The sequence below is a fragment of the Trichosurus vulpecula genome, chromosome 9 (genome assembly GCF_011100635.1).
Source record: "Trichosurus vulpecula isolate mTriVul1 chromosome 9, mTriVul1.pri, whole genome shotgun sequence".
Classification (NCBI taxonomy): domain Eukaryota; kingdom Metazoa; phylum Chordata; class Mammalia; order Diprotodontia; family Phalangeridae; genus Trichosurus; species Trichosurus vulpecula.
The window spans coordinates 129297953-129318550 of NC_050581.1; the positions used below are offsets into that span (position 1 = coordinate 129297953).

At 36.4% G+C, this 20598-nt stretch overlaps 1 protein-coding gene across 1 annotated transcript in view; it reads left to right on the forward strand.

The window, feature by feature from the left end:
• Nucleotides 1–20598, forward strand: part of ABCA13 (ATP binding cassette subfamily A member 13) — a 519839-nt gene that overhangs the window by 54941 nt on the left and 444300 nt on the right. The window contains exons 5-6 of the mRNA XM_036739641.1: nt 2268–2293; nt 16895–17058. Of these exons, the coding sequence (XP_036595536.1) occupies nt 2268–2293; nt 16895–17058 (190 nt within the window). The remainder of the gene's footprint in view (nt 1–2267; nt 2294–16894; nt 17059–20598) is intronic.

The window sequence follows — 20598 nt, forward strand, 5'->3', positions numbered from 1 at the left end:
GTAGGTCTTTCTCTAAGCCATGTTTGGAGAATTAAAATTAATTAATTAAAAAATTAAAATAAAAAAGGAATCATTCGGACTTCATGAAAACCATGAAAAAAACCCTGAACGTTCCATAGAAATGAAAACTTATTGTTATGTATTTTGAATCCTCTCTTATGTTCTGCTATGCACATGACATGCTTTTTTTCCTTCTTACTTTGTATTTAAGTTCCAATATTTAAGTTTATGATATGTTTTGGTTTCTTTTCTCTATTCTGTATTTGTGTTCTGCTGTTTGAGTCTAAAATAAAATAAAAAAAAGAATCATTCAGACTTCATGAAAACAAACCATGTTTAGCAACTTTTGAAGGAATAGTCACATTTTTAAAAGTTTGGTATTTAAATTTCTCCTCAAGGTCAAGCCCCTCAATGTCCAGCTATGTGACCTTTGGAAAGTCACTTAACTTCTCTCAGCCTTCATATTCTCAACTATAAAATAGGCAGAATTTTTTCTCTACTATCTCATAGGGTTGTAAAGAAAGGGCTCTCTAGAGTTTAAAACTCTATACTATCTAAATATGAATTTATTATTACTATTGGGACTATTATTTCTGAGTTTTGAGATCACAGACTCATAAAATCCTAGAAATTTAGAGCTGGAAGAGATAAAGTAATTGAGGCCTAGAAAGGTTAAGTGATTTTGCCTAAGATCACACAGCTGACAAGGGGCCCATGTGAACTTTTAAACCCTTAGCTTTATCAATACCAGGTTTCCCTGATCTCATCATTCTGACACAACCCCAAACTAATGATCATTTTATATAGAAATGCAATTTTCACAAAATATCTTTGAGAAAACTACATTTTGCTGGAAAATGGAGAAAGAACTGCTTGTAGAAAGTGGCATTATGTGCTATTATTGATGGGAAAGAAAATAGTGTATCAGCTCCTGAGTTCTCAGGATGGCTTATTATTTCCAAAAGGCCCATCTGATAATGTCTCAAAATATGTGGAAGAAAAGTCCTGTAATAGTTTCATCTCCTATGTAATGGATCTACTGTATTAGATTCTATTAAAGGTCATTCTCTTTTTATAAAGTTTACTTCTCAATTTTATTTGTTAAAGTGCTACTTAAAGGATAAGAGCTGGGTTTTCCTTTGATAAAATTCCCATTTCTGCCCCACTTTATACTGTTGCTCATACAGCTCATACAGTTGGGCATATGTGATTTAAAGCTAATTCAGAAATCAAGGTAATTTCTCTCTCTCTATTGCAGTTCTCGTTTTCCTCTCTCCCTAACCTATTTCTCCTGAATTTCCTCCTCTTCCAAACCTGCTACCAGCTGATAAAATAATCTATGGCCTCCTGAAGAATCTTATTGATGATTTTGCTGTTGCCCCATCGTGGTATCATAGAAAGAGTACTTGAATTCGAGCTATAGGAACCTGGTAGATCTCGGGCAAATTACTTACCCTTGCTAATGAGTTTTGTTCATCTATAGAAGGAAGAGATAGACCTTTGGCCTATGAGGTCCCTCTAGCTCCAAATCTATGATCCTTGGTGATTTTCCCGACTTTTGCAGTCACATGTTTTTGATATTGGCGTGAACTTACAAAATGACATTTTTCTTAAAAAAATTATTGATGGTTTTTGTCCTTATGACTCAGTCATTTCTGGAAACTGTCCCTTCTCCCTCTCCAGAGAACTCTTCCTTGTAAATATATAAACATAGCTAAGCAAAAATACTATAACAACTGCATATACAACTCTCTGTCCTAGCAGTCCTTCTTCCTCTCTAGTCAAGGAGGGCGGTACGCTTCATTATCTCTTTCCTGAAACCATCATTTTTAGTGGTTTTACAAATACTCAGAATTTGGATTCCTTTTAGTGATCTTTCCATTTGCATAGTTGTAGTCATTGTGTATGTTGTACTTTGTGGTTCTGTTTTCTGCATTCAATTTTTGCATTCACTTTCAACTCCCGAATTTCTCCTTCATCCTTTTTTAGGGTACAATAAACTTCCATTTATTCATATTATCGTATATATACACCATAATATTTTTATCAATTCACCTGGCATTTCCTGTCAATGATATCATGTACTAAAATACGAGCTACTCAATGTGATTAGTAGCTCCTTGTGGGAGCAAAGGCTGACATATTTCCTATGTAACTTCTGTAATGCTTAGCATAGTGTTAGTACCTATAGCACGTTCTCAATAGATTCTGTTGTTTTATTGACAGAATAAAAATAACATTTTAAATATGCTTTATTTTTTTTTTAGGTTCTCACAATTCTGCTTTCTCAATGGTAAGTATTTGAATTTTGAGACTGATTCATGGAATGATGCAAATTATTCTTTATGGCATAGATCTTAATTTGTTCTTTATGAAATAGGTTTTAGAAAAGAAACTAGTGATACATTTATATAGTACTTTAAGATGTGAAAATATAGATTCTTTGTAACTTTTGAGATAACTGGTATATGATCATTAGCTCCTCCCAATTCTGTGGGTGTGGAAAGGAAGCTTCCGGAGGTTACATAATTTATCTGTGGTCATGTAGTGTGTATATATATATATATATATATATATATATATATATATATATATATATATGTATGTATGTATATGTGTATACATATATGTATGTATATGTATATATATGTACCAGGTTGGAACCCAAGTTTCCCAACCCCAAGTCCAGCAACCTTTCCATGACATCATGCTACCTTCAAAACTAGATTTAAAGAGAAAACCTGACTTGCCCAGTGATTCAGCTGTGAAATTTCAAGATATGTTTGAATTAATTCAAACAAAATCTTTGTTCTGGCCAGAATTTTTTTAATGGCCAGTTGTTACTCATTGATGTCTACATCTACATCCAATGAATTTGTAATTTCAGCTCCCCGCTCCAACCAAAATCTATATTGTTTTGATTTCCTTCCGGGCAAGAGGATGAGAAAAAAATCATGTATATAATTATTTTAACCACTAAAGCTTCAAGGTGAAAAAATGAAGAGAAAAACATATTTTTAAAATTAGTGTTTTATTGATGCATTTTTTCTTATATCACTGCTGTCAGCCTTTTTATCTCCGATAAAACTATCTCTTATGATGAAGAAGCAAAATTAAGCAAAGCAAACCAATACACTAGTCATGCCTGACAAGCATGCCTCATTTGACAGCAATATTCCACTGACTCTCTGCCAAGAAAGGGAAATCCTGTTTCAATGTCACTGCAATCAAGATTGTCTCCTGTATTGATCAGAGTTCTGATATCTTTCAGTGCTGTATTACTTACATTATTGTAGTCAGTATTTTGATTGTGCTCCTCATTTTGTTTATGCGATTCTATATCAGTTCATATAAAATTTTCCAAGTTTTTCTGAATAATTCATTTGTCATTTTAAAAAATTCATTATGTAGCATGGTTTATTTATTCAGCCATTAATTAATAGATGGGCTTCCACTTTGCTTTCAATTATGTGCTCAGTTATGTGTGTTGCTATATTTTTTGGGGTAGATATTAGACTTTCCCTCTTGTCTTTGATGTCCTTGGGGCATGTGCCCAGTAACTGTATCATTGAGTCAATGGGTATGTACAATTTAGTGACTTTTGTATTATGACCCCTACCTACCCCCTAAGCATCTTTCAACAGTTAATTAGTGTCCTTACATTTCCAGAACCTCTCCAACATTTATCATTTTCATTTTTGGTTGTATTTGACAGTCTTATTGGTATGAAATGAAAGCTCAAAGTTGCATTAATTTGTATTTCTTTTATTATTAGTGATTTGGAGGATTCTTTCATATGGTTATTGATAAATAACTTTTCTTCTTTTAAAAATTGCTAGCTGTACATGGTGGTACATTCCTATAATTCCTGCCCCTGAGGAGGCTGAGCCTGATGGCTGGCTTGATGTTAAAGAGTTCTGACTGCAGTAGGGCTAAACCCAATCAGATGTCTTCACTGTCTGCCACCAATATGGCAAGCCCCCAGGAGCAGGGGGCCACCAAGCTGACTAAGGAGGGTGAACTGGCTCAGTTTGGAAATAGAGCAAGTCAAAACTTATGGGTTTATCAGGAGTGGGCTGTGAGCTGAAAGCTGTGCTTCCAGCTTAGCCAAGATAGGGAGACCCAGTATCCCCTCAAAAAATAAATAAAATAGCATTTAAGGAAAAATAAAAAAAAGAACATTACCCATTTTGACATTTTGACACTTATACTTTGAGGATTGTATTCTGTTCTTATATCAGTTCCTCATATATCTTGAATGGTAGACCTTAATCAGAGATATTTGATGAGATTTTAATAATCAACAGTTTCTCCTTTTATTCTAGCTGCATTGATTTTTTTTGTGCAAAAGCTTTCTAATCCTATGTAATCAAATTATACATTTAATCTTTTATGATTCCCCCATCCCTTCTTTCACCTAAGAATTCTCCCCTTGGCCATAGTTGTGAAGCACCTTCTTGCATTCTTGAAATTTTCTATGTCATCCATCATGATTTCATAAAAGTGCCTCTCTAATACCTCAAAATGATGTGAAAACTCTTGAAGGCATGTTAGAGGTGTGGAAACTTTGACAGATTCAACCAAGTTGGAAAGGTTTTGAACATTGTTTCAGTGAAAGATAGATATAATTCATCATTGGTAAGTAAGGAGGCTCATCCCCAAAAGTCTGGCCGTTAGGTGATGAATTCTTTGTGACCATGGTGACCCACTTTAGTGAAAAAAAAATACAGAAAAAGCTCGGTCCTATGCAACCTCCTTCAGCTCATATAGCAATGATAGTGGAGGTTAGTAGAAAAGGAGACCATAGGTACAAGGAATCACAAAATTTTTAGACCATCTGCAGATATTAATTACACCATTGGTACTCTAAATATGAAATTTATCTAATGACCAGAATTGACACACTGTTATGTCCATATTGACATTTTTACTATAACTGAAATCCTAACATGTAAAGAATTTGCAGGAAAAAATGTTAATTTCTTCTTGGGGAGATAAAGTATTTGGTTTCATTTTGTACCCAAAGTTAACAAGAAACATAATTTCCTTGGAAATTTAGTCAATCTGCTTTGCATGTGTACACACACACGCACACACGTTAAATTTTATGTATAAATTAAATTTTATCTTTCCTTTGATTCCTCAGCAATGAGCCCAGTTCTTAATAAATTCATGATTTATTAATTGGTTGACACCCCCCATGCTTTATTGGTATCAAGAAAGCTAAAGAAAAACCCCTACCATGCTGAGCTGGCTACGATGGATTTACGTGAGGATATGGATAAGAGTTTTCATAGGATAGGCAGGTATGGATGTGCTATAATCTACTCTGTTCAAAGGAGTAGCTTACATCATTGAGATCACAGATCCATCATGGTATCAAAATATTTAACTGAGAAAAGCTGGCAGTCTTATCTCCTGAGCTAGACTTAAGTTCAGATCTAATGAAGCATATAGATTAATCCACAACCTCTTGCTCCCCTTAATAAGATTCAGAATTGTATTAGGCTATAAATTCTGAGTATTGTTGGGCATTTTTTTCTTATTCACTGTAGATTCCTTTTATTATCTCTTTATTCTCTTGTTCTATGTCTAGAAAATTTCTTTCATGATTTCTGGAAAAATATCTAGGCTGTTTTGAAAAAAAAATTGGTCATCGTTTTCAGGCAGTCCAGTGGTTTCTAAATTGTATCTCTTTGATTTGTTTTCTAGGTTATTTTTGATAAAATAGCTTACATTTTTTCTTTTTTCAATCTTTTGACTTTTAAAAATTGCCTCGTCTCGTGGAATCATTATATTCCATTTGGTTTATTCTAATTTTCAAAGAATCTGTTGCTTAGGTAAGGGTTCATGTCACTTGTACTAAAGCTGATAAATCTCATTCCAAATTTTTCTTCCATAGTTCTTATTTCTTCTCATAGTCTTTATTATAAGCACTCTCATTTCATTTATAACAGCATTTTAAACTCTAAACAAACCTCTCAATTCATTTTCCTTAGGAAAGCTAATTGATCTTGTGGCCAAGCTATGTTTTACTTTGAGGCTTTGCTTGTAGATGTTTTGAAGTTTTTATTCTATTCTGAATTTGTATCTTAAATGTCCCTGATATAATAATAACTCATTATAATTGATCTCTTTTTTTATTGGTTTGTTTACTAATTCTTCTCAAATTTCCCACAGATTAGGACTTTGTGTTAGGACCAGCTTCTTTGAATTTTTGGAGGAAATGTCAAAGCCTCGTATGGTCCTGGTTTGTATTGTCTGGGGTCCTGCTATTGCTTCCTTTGTGTATTTAATATTGTATTCTCTAAGGACCACAGGGGCAGCTTGAGAGATGTACATTTTAAATGGATCCTAAGTGGTTTTATCTAAAGCATGGCCTGATTACTATCTTCCTGGATTTTCTAGGTTCCAGTCCCTAGTTTGGGTCTACTTAGCCCAATTATAGACTTACTCCTGAAGCTCTGGTTCACTTGTTGACCCCATCTTTGGTCAGCTACCTGGAAGCATATGTAAGTTCAGAACATCAGAACTGTTGGCCTCCCCCTGACCTTAATGCAAGGGTCTGAGGACATGATCCTAATCTTTTTTATTAGAGCTACTTTACTGACCAAGATGATTTTTTCTAAAATGCAAAGCAAACAAAATTGACTTTACAAAATCATGGTAATACATACTTTTGATCTGTCATCTTTTTGGACCATCAATGAAAAATCATTTCACAGACATTATACATTATCTAAGGATAATAGAGCTATTATATTGCTAGGAAGTTATAGATCTCACCCTAAAGGAGCAGGTTTAGTAAGTAGGAGTATTTTAACCAAACATTAACTGTCTCTATTTGCTATCAATCTAAGAGAAAACACTAACTATCAAATACATGCAGTAGGCCATAGACATTTGGAAACCACCCTTTTGGCCTCTTGAAGTTGCTGGAATGTATTTTGAATAGATTGATGCCCCAAGAATTAAAAATAAAAAAGTATCAAAACAGCACACTAAAACATCGACTGTGAAGAAACATCTCTTCAGCATATGGCAATAAATGAATGTGACCAAGAAGAGTTCAAGGCCCATAGCTAACACTGTGGTTTCTTAGTTTGCTGTTAGAAAGTTGTTCTCTCTCATTTTCTGTATTTAAGCGAAGATATGTGGAATAATTAGCAAGAGACTGAGGAGATATGAAAGAAGACAAAGGGAAGCAAGAAGACGGAATAAAATGGTTGAGACTCGCAGTGGAAGAAGGCAGTCTCAGATGTCCTGGTGGTAGTATTGTCAACAACTAGGAGGAGGGATGGGGACTAGATACTCAGAAAATGGAGAGAGTTAACAAGTGCCTCATGAAACAAAAGCATGGTAATTATCATGGATTATAGTGACAGTAAGGGTGGAAAGAATGCTGAAGATCCCTGATTCAGCACTCTCTCAAATCCCATATCCACTTAGCTATCAAAGTAATTTTCCTAAAGTACGGATATGACTATGTTGCTTTTCTACTCTATAAACTCCATGGTTCACTATCACCTCCAGGATCAAATATAAAATATTCTGTTTGGCATTCAAAGCTCTTCATAAACTAATCCTTCCCCCACAACAAAACAAAACAAGACCTTTCTGGTCTTCTTACAGTTTATACTCCCATACTCTTTATTCCAGTGACACTGTCTTTTTTGTTGTTCCTCCATCTCCTGACTCCCCCCATTTTTACTGTCTGCCCTACAGATTTCGACTTCTCATCTCCACTTCCTGGCTTCTCTAGTTTCCTTCAAATCTTGGTTAAAATGCCACCTTCCTCAGGAAGCCTTTCCTCATCCCCCTTAATTGTATTTCCTTGCCTCTGTTAATTATCCCCAATTTATCCTTCAGATCACTTGTTTTTACATAGCTGTTTATGTGTTGTCTCCTCATTAGACTGTGAACTCCTGAAAAACAAGAAGTGCTATTTTAATTTCTTAGTATCTGCAGTGCTTGGTGTAGTGCCTGGCACATAGGATGTGTTTAACAAATCCTTATTGACTGACTGGTAGAAATGCAATAGATAATTGTAGTGCAAACCAGCCCTGTCATTAATGAACACTTCCAGCGCCAAACTGGTTTGCCTACATAGCTTGACAAGTTAGGGGGTCATGTGCGTTCTTCTGAGAATCCATTTTGGTTGTATTCTTTCTCTGGAACACGTTTACAATGCTGATGTAATTGCATTCTCCTGGCAATGTTCATTAGCTTTTACTTTGTCAGTTGCCAATGAATCAAATCATCCTGGGCTTGAGAGTGATAAGGGCAAGCTGAATTTTTGCATGTGCAAATGCTGTAGGTTCCTACAAAATAAATTAGGTGGTGATTTGGAAATTTCATCACTCCAAGTCTTATCCAGGTGCTTCGCCTTTTGATTACAGAGCACAAACTAATGCCAAAACATTACAACTATTAATTTATGAATTTTAATATTTATTATGCCATTTTTATATATCCTATCATCTTTTTATATCATCAATGAAAGATCATTTTTCTAGGCTTGCCAGAGCATAGAAAAGCTGTTATAACACTAGATCATTGTAGAGTCTGACCTAATGAAGCACACCAGGCTAGTGACTGGAATATATTTTATTCTTTCCTTGTCCCTCAGTGTTATCTCACTTAGCCAACCTCTGGACAAGAGAATTATTCAGACTATGAGATGTTATTGCAGAAGAGGTTTCAGGATAAAGCTGGAGGATCAGGCAGATACTATATAGCTCTTATAATCCATTGTAATTTGAAAGACACAGTTTTTAATGTTGCTTATATCTAGAATTCTGTTCAAAGTCAAACATGAGGAAGAGTTTAGAGGAAGCTGTGTCCCTGTCTCATGTCAGTAGAAGTGTCATCAGAGATTACTTCTTTAATCAATCATTTAATGTTGGAGCTGGAAGAGATTTTACAAATTATCCGGCCCGACTCACTCATTTCGAAGATCAGGAAAATGAGACTTAGAAATAAATTAGAGCCAGGGCCCAAACCCAGCTCTATTGCCTTCCAACCCTCTGCTTTCCTCTATAGCTCATTAGCTCTTCTGAAAATGATGACTTTTGAGACTTTGGAATAAGCCATTCCCTAAATACAGTAGCATGACACCTTGTTGGGGATGTAAGTTGACTGGAGCATCTCTATGCTCCATTGTTTGATAACTGAAACATAGATATTTTAACAGCGCTGACAAGGCAGAAGACTGATAGAAGCAGCAGTAAAGGTGTTGGGTTTTTGGAGAACAAGAATACTGCTACCCTTCATCTCTGGCATATCACAATAATTCATGTGCATACCAAGAAAACCACTTGCTTCAGCCTTTGATTTGCTAATTAGTTTAATGGATAGGTAGCCTTATCACTGTCTGGAGGAGACACAGCTACAATGCTTCATTCTGTCTTTGTGAGAAAGAGGCATACAGCCAAAAAGCAAGCTGGCATCAGAAACACAGTCAAGAGTTTCTTTGTTATGTCCCTTCTATACCAGCTATATTGCATCCATCCCCACCAAAAGCTATATCTTCAGCACATCCTAATAATTCATGCTCTGAAATGGTCATCAAGGTAAAATTAAATTATAATAAGAGTATCACCGAAGAGCTACATCCTGGTTTTTAGAATCTATTAGGATTCATCATCTATTTAAAACCATCATCTATTTAACTCGTGAGCCCTATTTTCTTATGACTCTACCAAGTATAAGCTACAATTCAATATGGTGACATTATGCTAAGAAAAAGGGCATTTATTTATTTATTTATCGGGCATTTGGGAAAAGGGCATTTATTTATTTAAAATGTCATGCAAGGTAAATTGCAGAAGGATTATATAAGCTAGCATTTATATAGAGCTTAAAGTTTGCAAAAACACTTTACATATTTTATTTTATTTGAGGTTGGTTGCCATCGTTAGCCTTATTTTATGGATGATGAAACTGAGGTGGAGAGAGAGGTCAAGTGTTTTGCTTGTGGTTGCACAAGTAGTAAGTGTCTGAAGTAGAATTCTGTCAGGTCTCCCTGATTCCAACTCCAGCACCCTATCCAATATGTCACCCTATCTTTCATCACCTATTTTCCGACACCATTTCCTCAAACACCTCCAGCATCAGGAAGGTCCAAGACTTTGTGTCTCTGAATCCATGTTCTGCAGTCATCTTTATGCCATATTTCTTCCTTCAGTTCTCTATCTCTGATCTGGAAATCCAGCTCCCTTCCTGGGGCCCTGGGTTTCTGATTGCCACAATATATTCCGGCCATCTTCATGCCCTATGCCTACCTTTCCCCACTTCTACCTCTAGTCATGGGAACTGTAATTAAATCAACCCTATCATTCATGAAAAATATTGCATCCCATGATGCTACCTGCCATCCCTGTCATTTTCTTAACCAAAACACCCTTCCCTGAGCACTACTTCTTTTTATGAACTATTTTTAATAGAATATAAGAATCTTGAGGGTAGAGGAATTATTTTGATCTTTGTATTTGTGTATGGTAAACATTTAATACTTGCCTTTTTCATTCATTCATTTATTTATTCATGCTGGCTCATCAACATAGCACTCTGAAGGGGACAGAAAGGGTGTAATGACTTGCATGGTGGTTGAACACTGAAGTCTAGCTGGTTAGAAGATGCTGTTGTCTTTAAGAACTTGAGGGATGAATTCTCAAGGTCTATAAAGTACTTCTTTCCTGATTATTTGAAAAGTATTGCCATGTCATCACCTGAAGTCTAATGTTCATGTGAGTGATGAAAACTTAGTACTGGAAAAAGCTAGATGCAAACACAGTATAGCTTATTGGCTTTGAATCTATTTTTTTTCTCTTGTCACCTTACATTTCTTTCCCTGGCTTTTTTCCCATTCAAATTTCCCCAGCTGCTCAGGGGATTTTTTCGTAGCCTTTTCTTCTGAGGACTTGTGGGCAGCCATAACTATACATGGAAATTTGGTAATGCAGTACCGAGCATCTCTCTTTCAGTGAGTTTAGTACTGTGGAAACTTTAAAGTTCTTTAAAATATGACCCTTACACCACAATAACTCAGATTTACATGGTGTATTAAGGCTTAAAAGCACTTACCTTATAAGAATCCTATAAGGCAAGCAGCACAAATATATTTCTACTCTGCAGATGAGAAAACTGAGGCACAGAAAAGTGAAATCCCCTCCTCAAGGTCATGTATAGTAAGTGGCAGAGTTGGTGCCAGCAGGCAAACTCATATTCTTTGATTACAAACCTGTTGCTTTTCCTTTTGGACTGTACGGCCAAGTTCACTTGCCTCCTTAATTTAGAGTTCGCTGGCTATATTTCTCAAAAACCAAGCCTTTCGATCTCTTAATGTAGAAGCTGCTAGATCTTGGGTCATTCTGATTGTGTTTCTACAATACTCAAATTGTTTCTTTCTGGCTGCTTTCAGTATTTTCTCCTTGATCTGGGAGCTCTGGAATTTGGCAAAAATATTCCTAGATTTCTTTTTGGGATCTATTTGAGGAGGTGATCTGTGGGTTCTTTCAATTTCTAGTTTGCCCTGTGGCTCTAGAATATCCGGGCAGTTGTCCCTGATAATCTTAAAAGATGATATCTAGGCTCTTGTTTTGATCATGGCTTTCAGGTAGTCCAATAACTTTTAATTTATCTCTCCTGGATCTATTTTCCAGGTCAGTGGTTTTTCCAATGAGATATTTTACATTGTCTTCCATTTTTTCATTCCTTTGGTTCTGTTTTATAGTATCTTGATTTCTCATCAAGTCACTAGCTTCCACTTGCTCCAATCTAATTTTTAAGGTAGTATTTTCTTCAGTGGTCTTTTGGACCTCCTTTTCCATTTGGGTAATTCTGCCTTTCAAGGCATTCTACTCCTCATTGACTTTTTGGAGCTCTTTTGCCATTTGAGTTAGTCTATTTTTTAAGGTGTTGTTTTCTTCAGTGTACTTTTCAGCATTTTTTTGGGTCTCCTTTAGCAAGTCATTGACTTGTTTTTCATGGTTTTCTCACATCCTTCTCATTTCTCTTCCCAATTTTTCCTCTACTTCTCTAACTTGTTTTTCCAAATCCTTTTTGAGCTCTTCCATGACCTGAGACCAGTTCGTGTTTTTCTTGGAGGCTTTTGTTGTAGGTTCTTTGACTTTGTTGACTTCTTCTGGCTGTATGTTTTGGTCTTTTTTGTCACCAAAGTAAGATTCCAGAGTCTGAGACTGAATCTGGGTGGGTTTTCGCTGCCTGGCCATATTCCCAACCAACTAACTTGACCCTTGAGTTTTTCAGCGGGGTATGACTGCTTGTAGAGTTAGGAGAACTATGTGTCACGCTTGGGGGAATGCGCCAGCTCTGCCACACCAGCACTCCTCCTTCCCCAAGAACCCCTAACCTGGACTGGACTTAGATCTTCAACAGGCTCTGCACTCCTGCTCTGATCCACCTCTTAATTCCTCCTACCAGGTGGGCCTGGGGCTAGAAGCAACTGCAGCTGTACTTCTGTAGCTGTCCCACCTCCGCTGCCCCCAGGGCATTAGCCGAACCTCAAACTCCTTCCACTCCCGCAGCTTTTCCCACTAACCTTCTCTGTTGTCTTTGGTGTTTGTGGGTTGAGAAGTCTGGTAACTGCTGCAGCTCACTGATTCAGGGCGCTAAGGCATGCTCCCTCTGGCTCCTGGTTTGGTTGGTCTGTGCCACCCATGCTGGGCTCTGCTCTGCTCCGCTCCCAGCTCCGTGCAGGATAGACCTCACCCAGAGACCATCCAGGCTATCCTGGACTGGAGCCCTGCTTCCCTCTGCTATTTTGTGGCTTCTGCAGTTCTAGAGACATTTTGGTTCAGAGCCTAGCCTGAAAGGGCCAGGGTCTCCAAATGCATCCTGGGCCATCTTCAGTCATTCTGGTGAATAACAGGCCACTGGACCCAGATGGCTCTGTAGGAGAAAGTGAGGCTGGTGACCTTGCACAGCCCTCCCTCACTGAAATAAAAGTCAACTGCAAATCATTTCATCATTTCCCTGATGTCATGGTCCTCTTCCAGAACGAAGGACAAACACAACAGCCTAAGTTCACTATCTTAACAATTCATATCAATTTCAGAGTTAAACTAAATTAAACCTAAAATGTACTTGCACTTAAGGGGTTAATATTCACTGGGCTAAAACTTGGCATATATATGTATAAAGACATATATATGTGTGTGAATTATATACTTATAAGAATATTAGACAAGTCATGGAATATACCTGGGAAGGGCTGCTAGAACTATCTTGGTTGAGTATTGCAAAATTAATCCAAAGAATTTTAAACTGAGGAGCAAGTTGAGACAGAAAAATGTCCAAGTATTTCCACTAAGCTTGTGTGCAAATGTTGAAAATGTGGATTATAAGTAGGAGGAATTAAAGATAATGAAGAGTGAAATGAGCAGAACCAAGAGAACATTGTATACAGTAACAGCAATATTGTTTTAAGAACAACTTTGAGCAAATAAATCATTTTAACTATTATAAATACCCAAATTAACTATAAAGGACATATGAAGCAAAATGCTACCTACATCCAGAGAAAGAACTGATAAATAGAAGTGTGAATTAATTTTAAGCAAAGTAAATTCTAACCACAGAGGGTGGATTTTAAAGAGGTGCTTAAAAGCAAAGAAAAGGGAAAAGGAAGAAGGGCAGGGGAATAGAAGCAGAGTATGCCAAATCTAGAGCACTTTTCTCTGTTACTACACTCTTCTTTAAGAAGAAGCAGAAATCAAAGAGAAAGAAATGTATGAGAATAGGATGGAGGGAAATAAAAAATTAACCATTACAACTGTGAATGTTAATGGGATGAATTCATCTATAAAATGGAAGATAAAGCAAAATGTATTAGAAAGTAAAATATAACATATTGGTTACATGAAACACTTGAAATAGTCAGATACATACAAACTTAAATAAATGAACAATCATAATCTCAGACAAAACAATAGCAAAAATACACTTAATAGAAATGAATGGGGAAACTACATTTTGCTGGTCTATCATAGAAAATGAAATAATATCAAGAATAAACATGCAGCAAATGAGATAACATCTAAATACTTAAGTGTTTCATGAGTTATAGGGAAATTTAGACAGTAAAACTATAGTAATATGGGACCTCAAATTATCCCTCTCAGAGCCAACTGAATCTAACCAAAAAAAGAGAGACAAAATCAGAAACTGATGGGATTCCCATTGATTGGGAGAGGATTGAACAAATTATGATATATGCATATGATAGCTATTGTTTTCTAAGAAACAATGAAAGGGATGGTTTCAAGGAAGATTGGGAAGAGTTCTTACATGAACTGATGTAGAATGAAGTAAACAGAATTAGTAAAAAAATTTATACTACTAGAATAATGTTAGGACAAATAACTTCAAAAGACTTAGGGATATAGATTAACACAGTGACCAACCATGATTCCAGAGGACTAATGATGAAATATACTACTCATTTCTTGGTAGCAATATAATGAACTCAGGGTGTTGATTGAGATTTTCTTTTTTCAGACAGGGTCAATGTGGGAATTTGTTTTGCTTAAATATAGGTTTGTAGATTTTCATTAAACATTGATTAAACAGTAAAAACAAACGTTCTGTGTTACCAAAAAAGTGCTTATTTATACCAAAGTGCATATATACCAAAAAAGATATTTTGGTATATATGGGCCATTTTTGTTTTTGATCTTCTTCAATTATAATGCCTACCAGTGAGACTTCTGGGTCAAAGAGCATGATTTAGTCACTTAACAAATTACTTTAATCACTGCCTAGAGAGAGCTAGGTGGCATAGTGAATAGAGCCCCGGCCCTGGAGCCATGAATATCGAGTTCTAATCTAGCCTCAGACACTTACTAGCTATATGTCTCTGAGAAAGTCACTTAACATATGTCTGACTCAGTTTCCTCGAGTGTAAAATAAAGAAAATAAGAGCATCTATCTACCTCCCAGGATTGTCGTGAGAGATGACATTGGATAATACTTGTAAAATGTTTAGCACTGTGCTTGGCACATAGAAGGTACTTAACAAAATTTTCTTTCTTTCTTTCCTTCTGTTTTAAAAAGTGAAATTGCTAAATGTGTTCCACAATGGTTGGATTAAGCATTTCATGTTAATTAGTAAGACTAACTGGAAGAAATTCAGGCATCCAAGTAGAGGGAAACATGGAGGAAAGTGTTTGGATGAAGATCAATAGAGGTACTGTTATCATAGGAGAATAATAATCCACTTTTACAGAAAGAAAATCAATGAGGAGTTGAGGAAATAAGTTAAATCCTGGCACAGAGACATCACATAGTAGAAAGGTGAGGCTTCAATTATCCAGACATCTTCCAGAGCTTGTCTCTGGCAACAACAGATCAGAAAATACTTTCTTGATTTAGTCTAATGATAATTTCATTTATTAAATTAATTGTGTGAACTGCTGTTCTGTATTGAATTCTGACCAACAAAGAACTGGTTGCTAAAGTGGAAATGGTAGGAATCGTTGAAGGAAGGGGCAAAACCATCTGAGGATTTTTGATAGAAGAGATTGAAGAAAATTTGACTTGAACACTAGATTTGGAGAGAGAAAGTATCAAAATATTCACAGAAATATATTCACATAATAGAAGAGATTGAAGAAAATTTGACTTGAACACTAGATTTGGAGAGAGAAAGTATCAAAATATTCACAGAAATATATTCACATAATAGATGGAGAAGTAAGGTCAGCTCTCAATGATGAAATCTGGAAGATATGATGAGAAACAATTCCAGTGAGAGATAAAAGGGTAGTTGTCTAAAAGGGCCAGTGCCAGTGTGAAGGGAACTCATCAGACAACTAGGATTAGGAAAAAAGTTTAGAGAAAAATGGAAGAAAAGCCAGGAAATGGAAGATAATTACAAAGACATTGCTGGCACTGCAAGAACAGTGTCAAGAATACCAAAAATTGAACATATGCAAGACAGTAAAGCTATAAATAATGAAAATATTTTGTTTTGTTTTGTTCTTAGCTATATTTGGAAAAAGAAGGCATCAAAGCTATGGTAGGGATGAATCTTTTGAGTTGGATATAGAGGAAAAAAGATGACAGATAATTAGGTACAGTTCGATTTTCTCTCTTTTCTCCTTCCTTCCTTCCTTCTTTTCTTCCTTCCTTCCTTCCTTTCCAATTGGAGTTAAGTGACTTGCCCAGGATTAATAGTAAATGTCTGAGGCTGGCTTTGAACTCAGGTCCACCTGACTTCAGGGCCAGTACTCTATCCACTGTGCCACCCAGCTGCCCCTTACAGTTCGATTTCTATTTAGATTTAGTTTTTTTCTTTTAAGGAAGCTAATACTTAGGCTGGAGAGGACAGAATAAATTGACTCTTAGGGAGTTGAAACCTAAGATGAGTTGAGAGTTAGGAATAAGTACCTAGCTGCTCTTCAGTTTAAGTTTGTATGCCCTGCTGAACTGTGTCTTAGTTCATTAAAAGAACTGGTGCATATGATTGCTGAGTTACTCTCCTTCATCTTTGAAAGATTGAGAACAAAAGAGGTGCCATAGGACTAAAGAAGGGTAAAGGTTTTCCTAGTTTTCAAAAAAAGAAAGAGAATATACAGACTTTCAGGCAGTAAGCTTGACTTTTATTCCTGGTAAATGTCTAGAAAGTATCTTCAAAGGGAAGCGTAGTGAATATTTAGAAAAGAAAACTTTGATAATAAAGAAGCAATATGACCTTGTCAAAAAAAGTCACAGCAAACTGTGTTGCCTATTTTGAAAAGGTTACTAAACTGGTTATTATTAAAAACCAGACAATGTACCAAATGATTTGCTATGTATGTTTTTTTCCTTTGCTTTCCCTGCTTGGTAGCGTACAAGAAGCAAACTTTACAAGATGCTTTGTTTTTCTTCCAAGGTGGATCTTAATAAGACTGAAACTCTCATATCTAAAATAGAAAATCTTCATCATCAGCCCTACTTTTGGGATTTCCTACGTTCCTTGCCAGGTCTGCAAACAAGCAACTTACATCCTGAGTATGGGCTCCAGGTTTTGGCACAGTTTCTGCAGACAATTCTCAGGTAAGGCATAATGCAATTAATTTTGTGTTAATTATTTACTGTGGTAGTTGAAGTTTTATGAATTAATATTTTACTAAGGAAATCCATTTTAATGGTTTTCCGAATCCAAAATTTGTTTTTCCAAGTCAATTTCTTTCCTATGCAAGTGTGTTTTTTCCCTTCAGACATCTTGAAAATATGAGAATGGTATTTTGGTGCAGAGTATTGAAAGAGCTATCTTAATGTGGCACCTGACTATAGAGCAGGCCAATTGTTTTTGTTGAACACCTACAAAATACAGTTGCTTACCTGTTAACATTGCTTTGGGACAAATGTTTATTGCCTTTTAATCTCATTCTTTAGAAAGATAGGCCTTGCTAAATATTGTGACTCTGTGTTTGTTGTTTTTAAAGACCAAATTTATCTAGTAAGAGAGAAAAAATTACAAATTCATAAAAAAGCTAGAGTCATAAGAGTCTTTACACATAATTTTATCAATACTCTTCATTTTTAGGACAAGGGACTTAAAACTTGGAGAGGTGAAGTCTTCCCCCAGTCACCTAGTTTATCAGTGGCTGAATTAGGACTAAGACTCAGGTGTCCTCACTTCTAGTTTATTCATCTTTTTACTAGTACCATTGCTTCAGGTTAATTAGAATTCTCATCATACTTCCATTCTGAAAGGTCATAATATACTTTGTTTATTTAATATTGTTCTGCCCTGATAAATCCATTAGTGAACATTCCTTCAGTTCATTCACTTTGCACATATTCATTGATCATTTACTATGTGCAAGGCAATGGAAATATGTTTGGATTTCTCATGTCTTGAATTTTACATAAGGCACCTAAGGTTTAATCAACTCAATTATAGACTGACACTTGTAATCAAGGCATAAGATTTTGGGACTAAGAAATTATTATACATCACAATGAGAATGCACACAGAATCCTGTATCATGGCTTGGCTGATTAACAGAATGTCAGTATTTAGAGGTAGAAGGCCTTTTGAGATAATCTACTCAGAATTATAGAAATTCAGTATCGCTACATTGGACGGGACGTCACAAGGCATCTAGTACAATCCATATTTGTTTAAGAATCTCCTCAGCGCATCTGATAGATGGTCACCCAGCCTTTGCTTGAAGACCTCCAATGAGGATAAAGCAATTCCATACAGATAGCTCAAATTTTTAGTAAATTTCTCTCTACCACTGGAGCTAAGCAGAAGAGTCTATTCCACAAAATGATTCTTAAAATATATGAAAACAATCATTGTATGGTCCCTAAGTCTTTTTCTTTAGGCTAAGTATGTCCACTTCTTTCAGTTGATTCTCATATTGAGCTATCTTGAAGCTCTTTATGACCTTGGTTGTAAACTAGTGTGGACCAAGCATAAATCTCTGCTGCATTCCACCTAATTCTTCCTTCCGAGTTGACATTGAAATACTCTTTTGGGTCCATGTTTCAACAATCTGGCTAGCAGCTTCTGTGGGGGTGTAAGATCCACCCACAGCCAGCACCCAGAAAGCTGCCAACAGCACAGGTTCTTTTGATCTGCTTAACTAAGGAAAGCAAGCTTACTTTAATTCAGCATACAAATATCATTCACTTAGTTCAGGGGAAAAAGCCAGCACCCTGAACTTCAGAGCAAATTACAAACATCAACAGACAGACCCAATACAATTCATAGTTACCAACATCTAGGTTCAGCCCGGGAGCTCAGAACAAGGGCTGGCCCAGAGTCACACACGCCACCACTGCTGCGGCAAAGAGCTCCAAAGAAAAGACAGTCAACCCCAGGTTTTATATCTTTTTCAGTGTCAGGGGTGAGTCACATATGCGACTCACCCACGTGACCTAGAATTGTCACAAAGAGGCGGACTCAAACCCACGTGTGCCTCTGCTGTCCCAGACATGTAAACTAGGCCCTCCCTGGAGTTAGCCCTACCTTGGGCCCCACCTTAGTTGCCAATCCACACCCACTAAGGTTTTACACCTAATAGGGGTTTGGGCCTGGGGCTTAGCACTTAGTAAGGCTCAATGAAATATACTCAATTACTCAAATGGAACAAAAGCCAAACTATTCAAGGGCACTTGTTGAACTAAGTGCTAAGGAGCCCATTTTGCCTACCAACACCGTCTAGCTCTTTAACACTTCCACATCCACCTAGTTTTCTGTCAGTTTGCTCAAATCCACATTTTAAACAAGATAACGTGAAATACTTTTGCAAATAATTTGCTAAAGTTTAGACAAACTATAACAACTACATTCTCATGGTTTACCAATCTACTTATCCTATTAAGGAATAAAATGCACTTTTTTTTTTTCTGGCATAACCTTTTTCTTGGTGAATCCATGCTGGCTCTTACTTATTACTGTTTCCATTTCTAGATATCTTCTAATTATCCCTTTGATAATATATTTTAAAAATTCTAGAATTTGCTAGGAATTGAAGTTAAGCCTAATGATCTATGGCTTCCAAACTGGATTCTCTTCCCTTTTTCCCTTTCTTTTCTTGAATTGGATCATTTGTCCTTTTACAATTTTGAGGTATTTCTCTTGTTATCAATGATTGTTCATTGGTCACTCAGGGTGGCTTATCGATCTTGTATTTCAGTTCTGTCATTTTGCAGGATGCTCATCAAAGGGAGCTAGATGCTATGTTATTATGTTCCTACTTGTCTTTAGTTAACTCTCTATTAGCCATTTTATTCTGTCTTTCCAGATTATTATATGTAGTCTCACACTCACACAGATACTACCTTGGTTCAGGCCCTTGATCACTTCTCAACTACGTTATTGTGATAATAACCTTCAAATTGGTCTCCCTGCCTCAAGTCTCTCCTGACTCCAGTTTATTCTATACATGTCACTTCCACTTCCAGTGGGTTCCCATTTTTTTCCTAGAATAAATTATTAACTCCTCTGTTTACCTTTCATAATCCTTCATAACTTGGCTCTAACTTATCTTTCTATTATCATTGTACATTGCTCCTCCTCCTGCATTCTGTGATCCATTCGAACTGGATCCTCTAATGGAATACTCCATATCCTATGTCTGTCTTTGCACTGGCTGTCCCATGTGCTACTACTACTATTATGACTACCACTACCACCACCAGCATCGCTGCCACCACCACTACTACTACCACCACCACCATTACCACAACTATAAGCATCATCACTACCACTACTAGCATGACCATTACCAGTACCACCACTACTACCACTACTAACACCAGCAGCACCACCACTACTATTACCATCACTACTATTACTACCACCACCAGCACCAGCATCAGCATGATGACAACTATTACTACTGCTACTATTACTACTACTGATATCACCACCAACACCTCTCCTATCAACTAGCATTTGTAGAGTTTTAAGGTTTAAGAGTTTTACAAATATTATCTCATTTTGTCCTTACCACAACCCTGAGAGGTAAGTGCGACTATTATTCCTATTTTACTGATAAAGGAACTTAGGTAAACAGACATGAATTAATTTGTTCAGGGTCACAGAGGTAGTAAGTGCCTCATGCTAGATTTGAA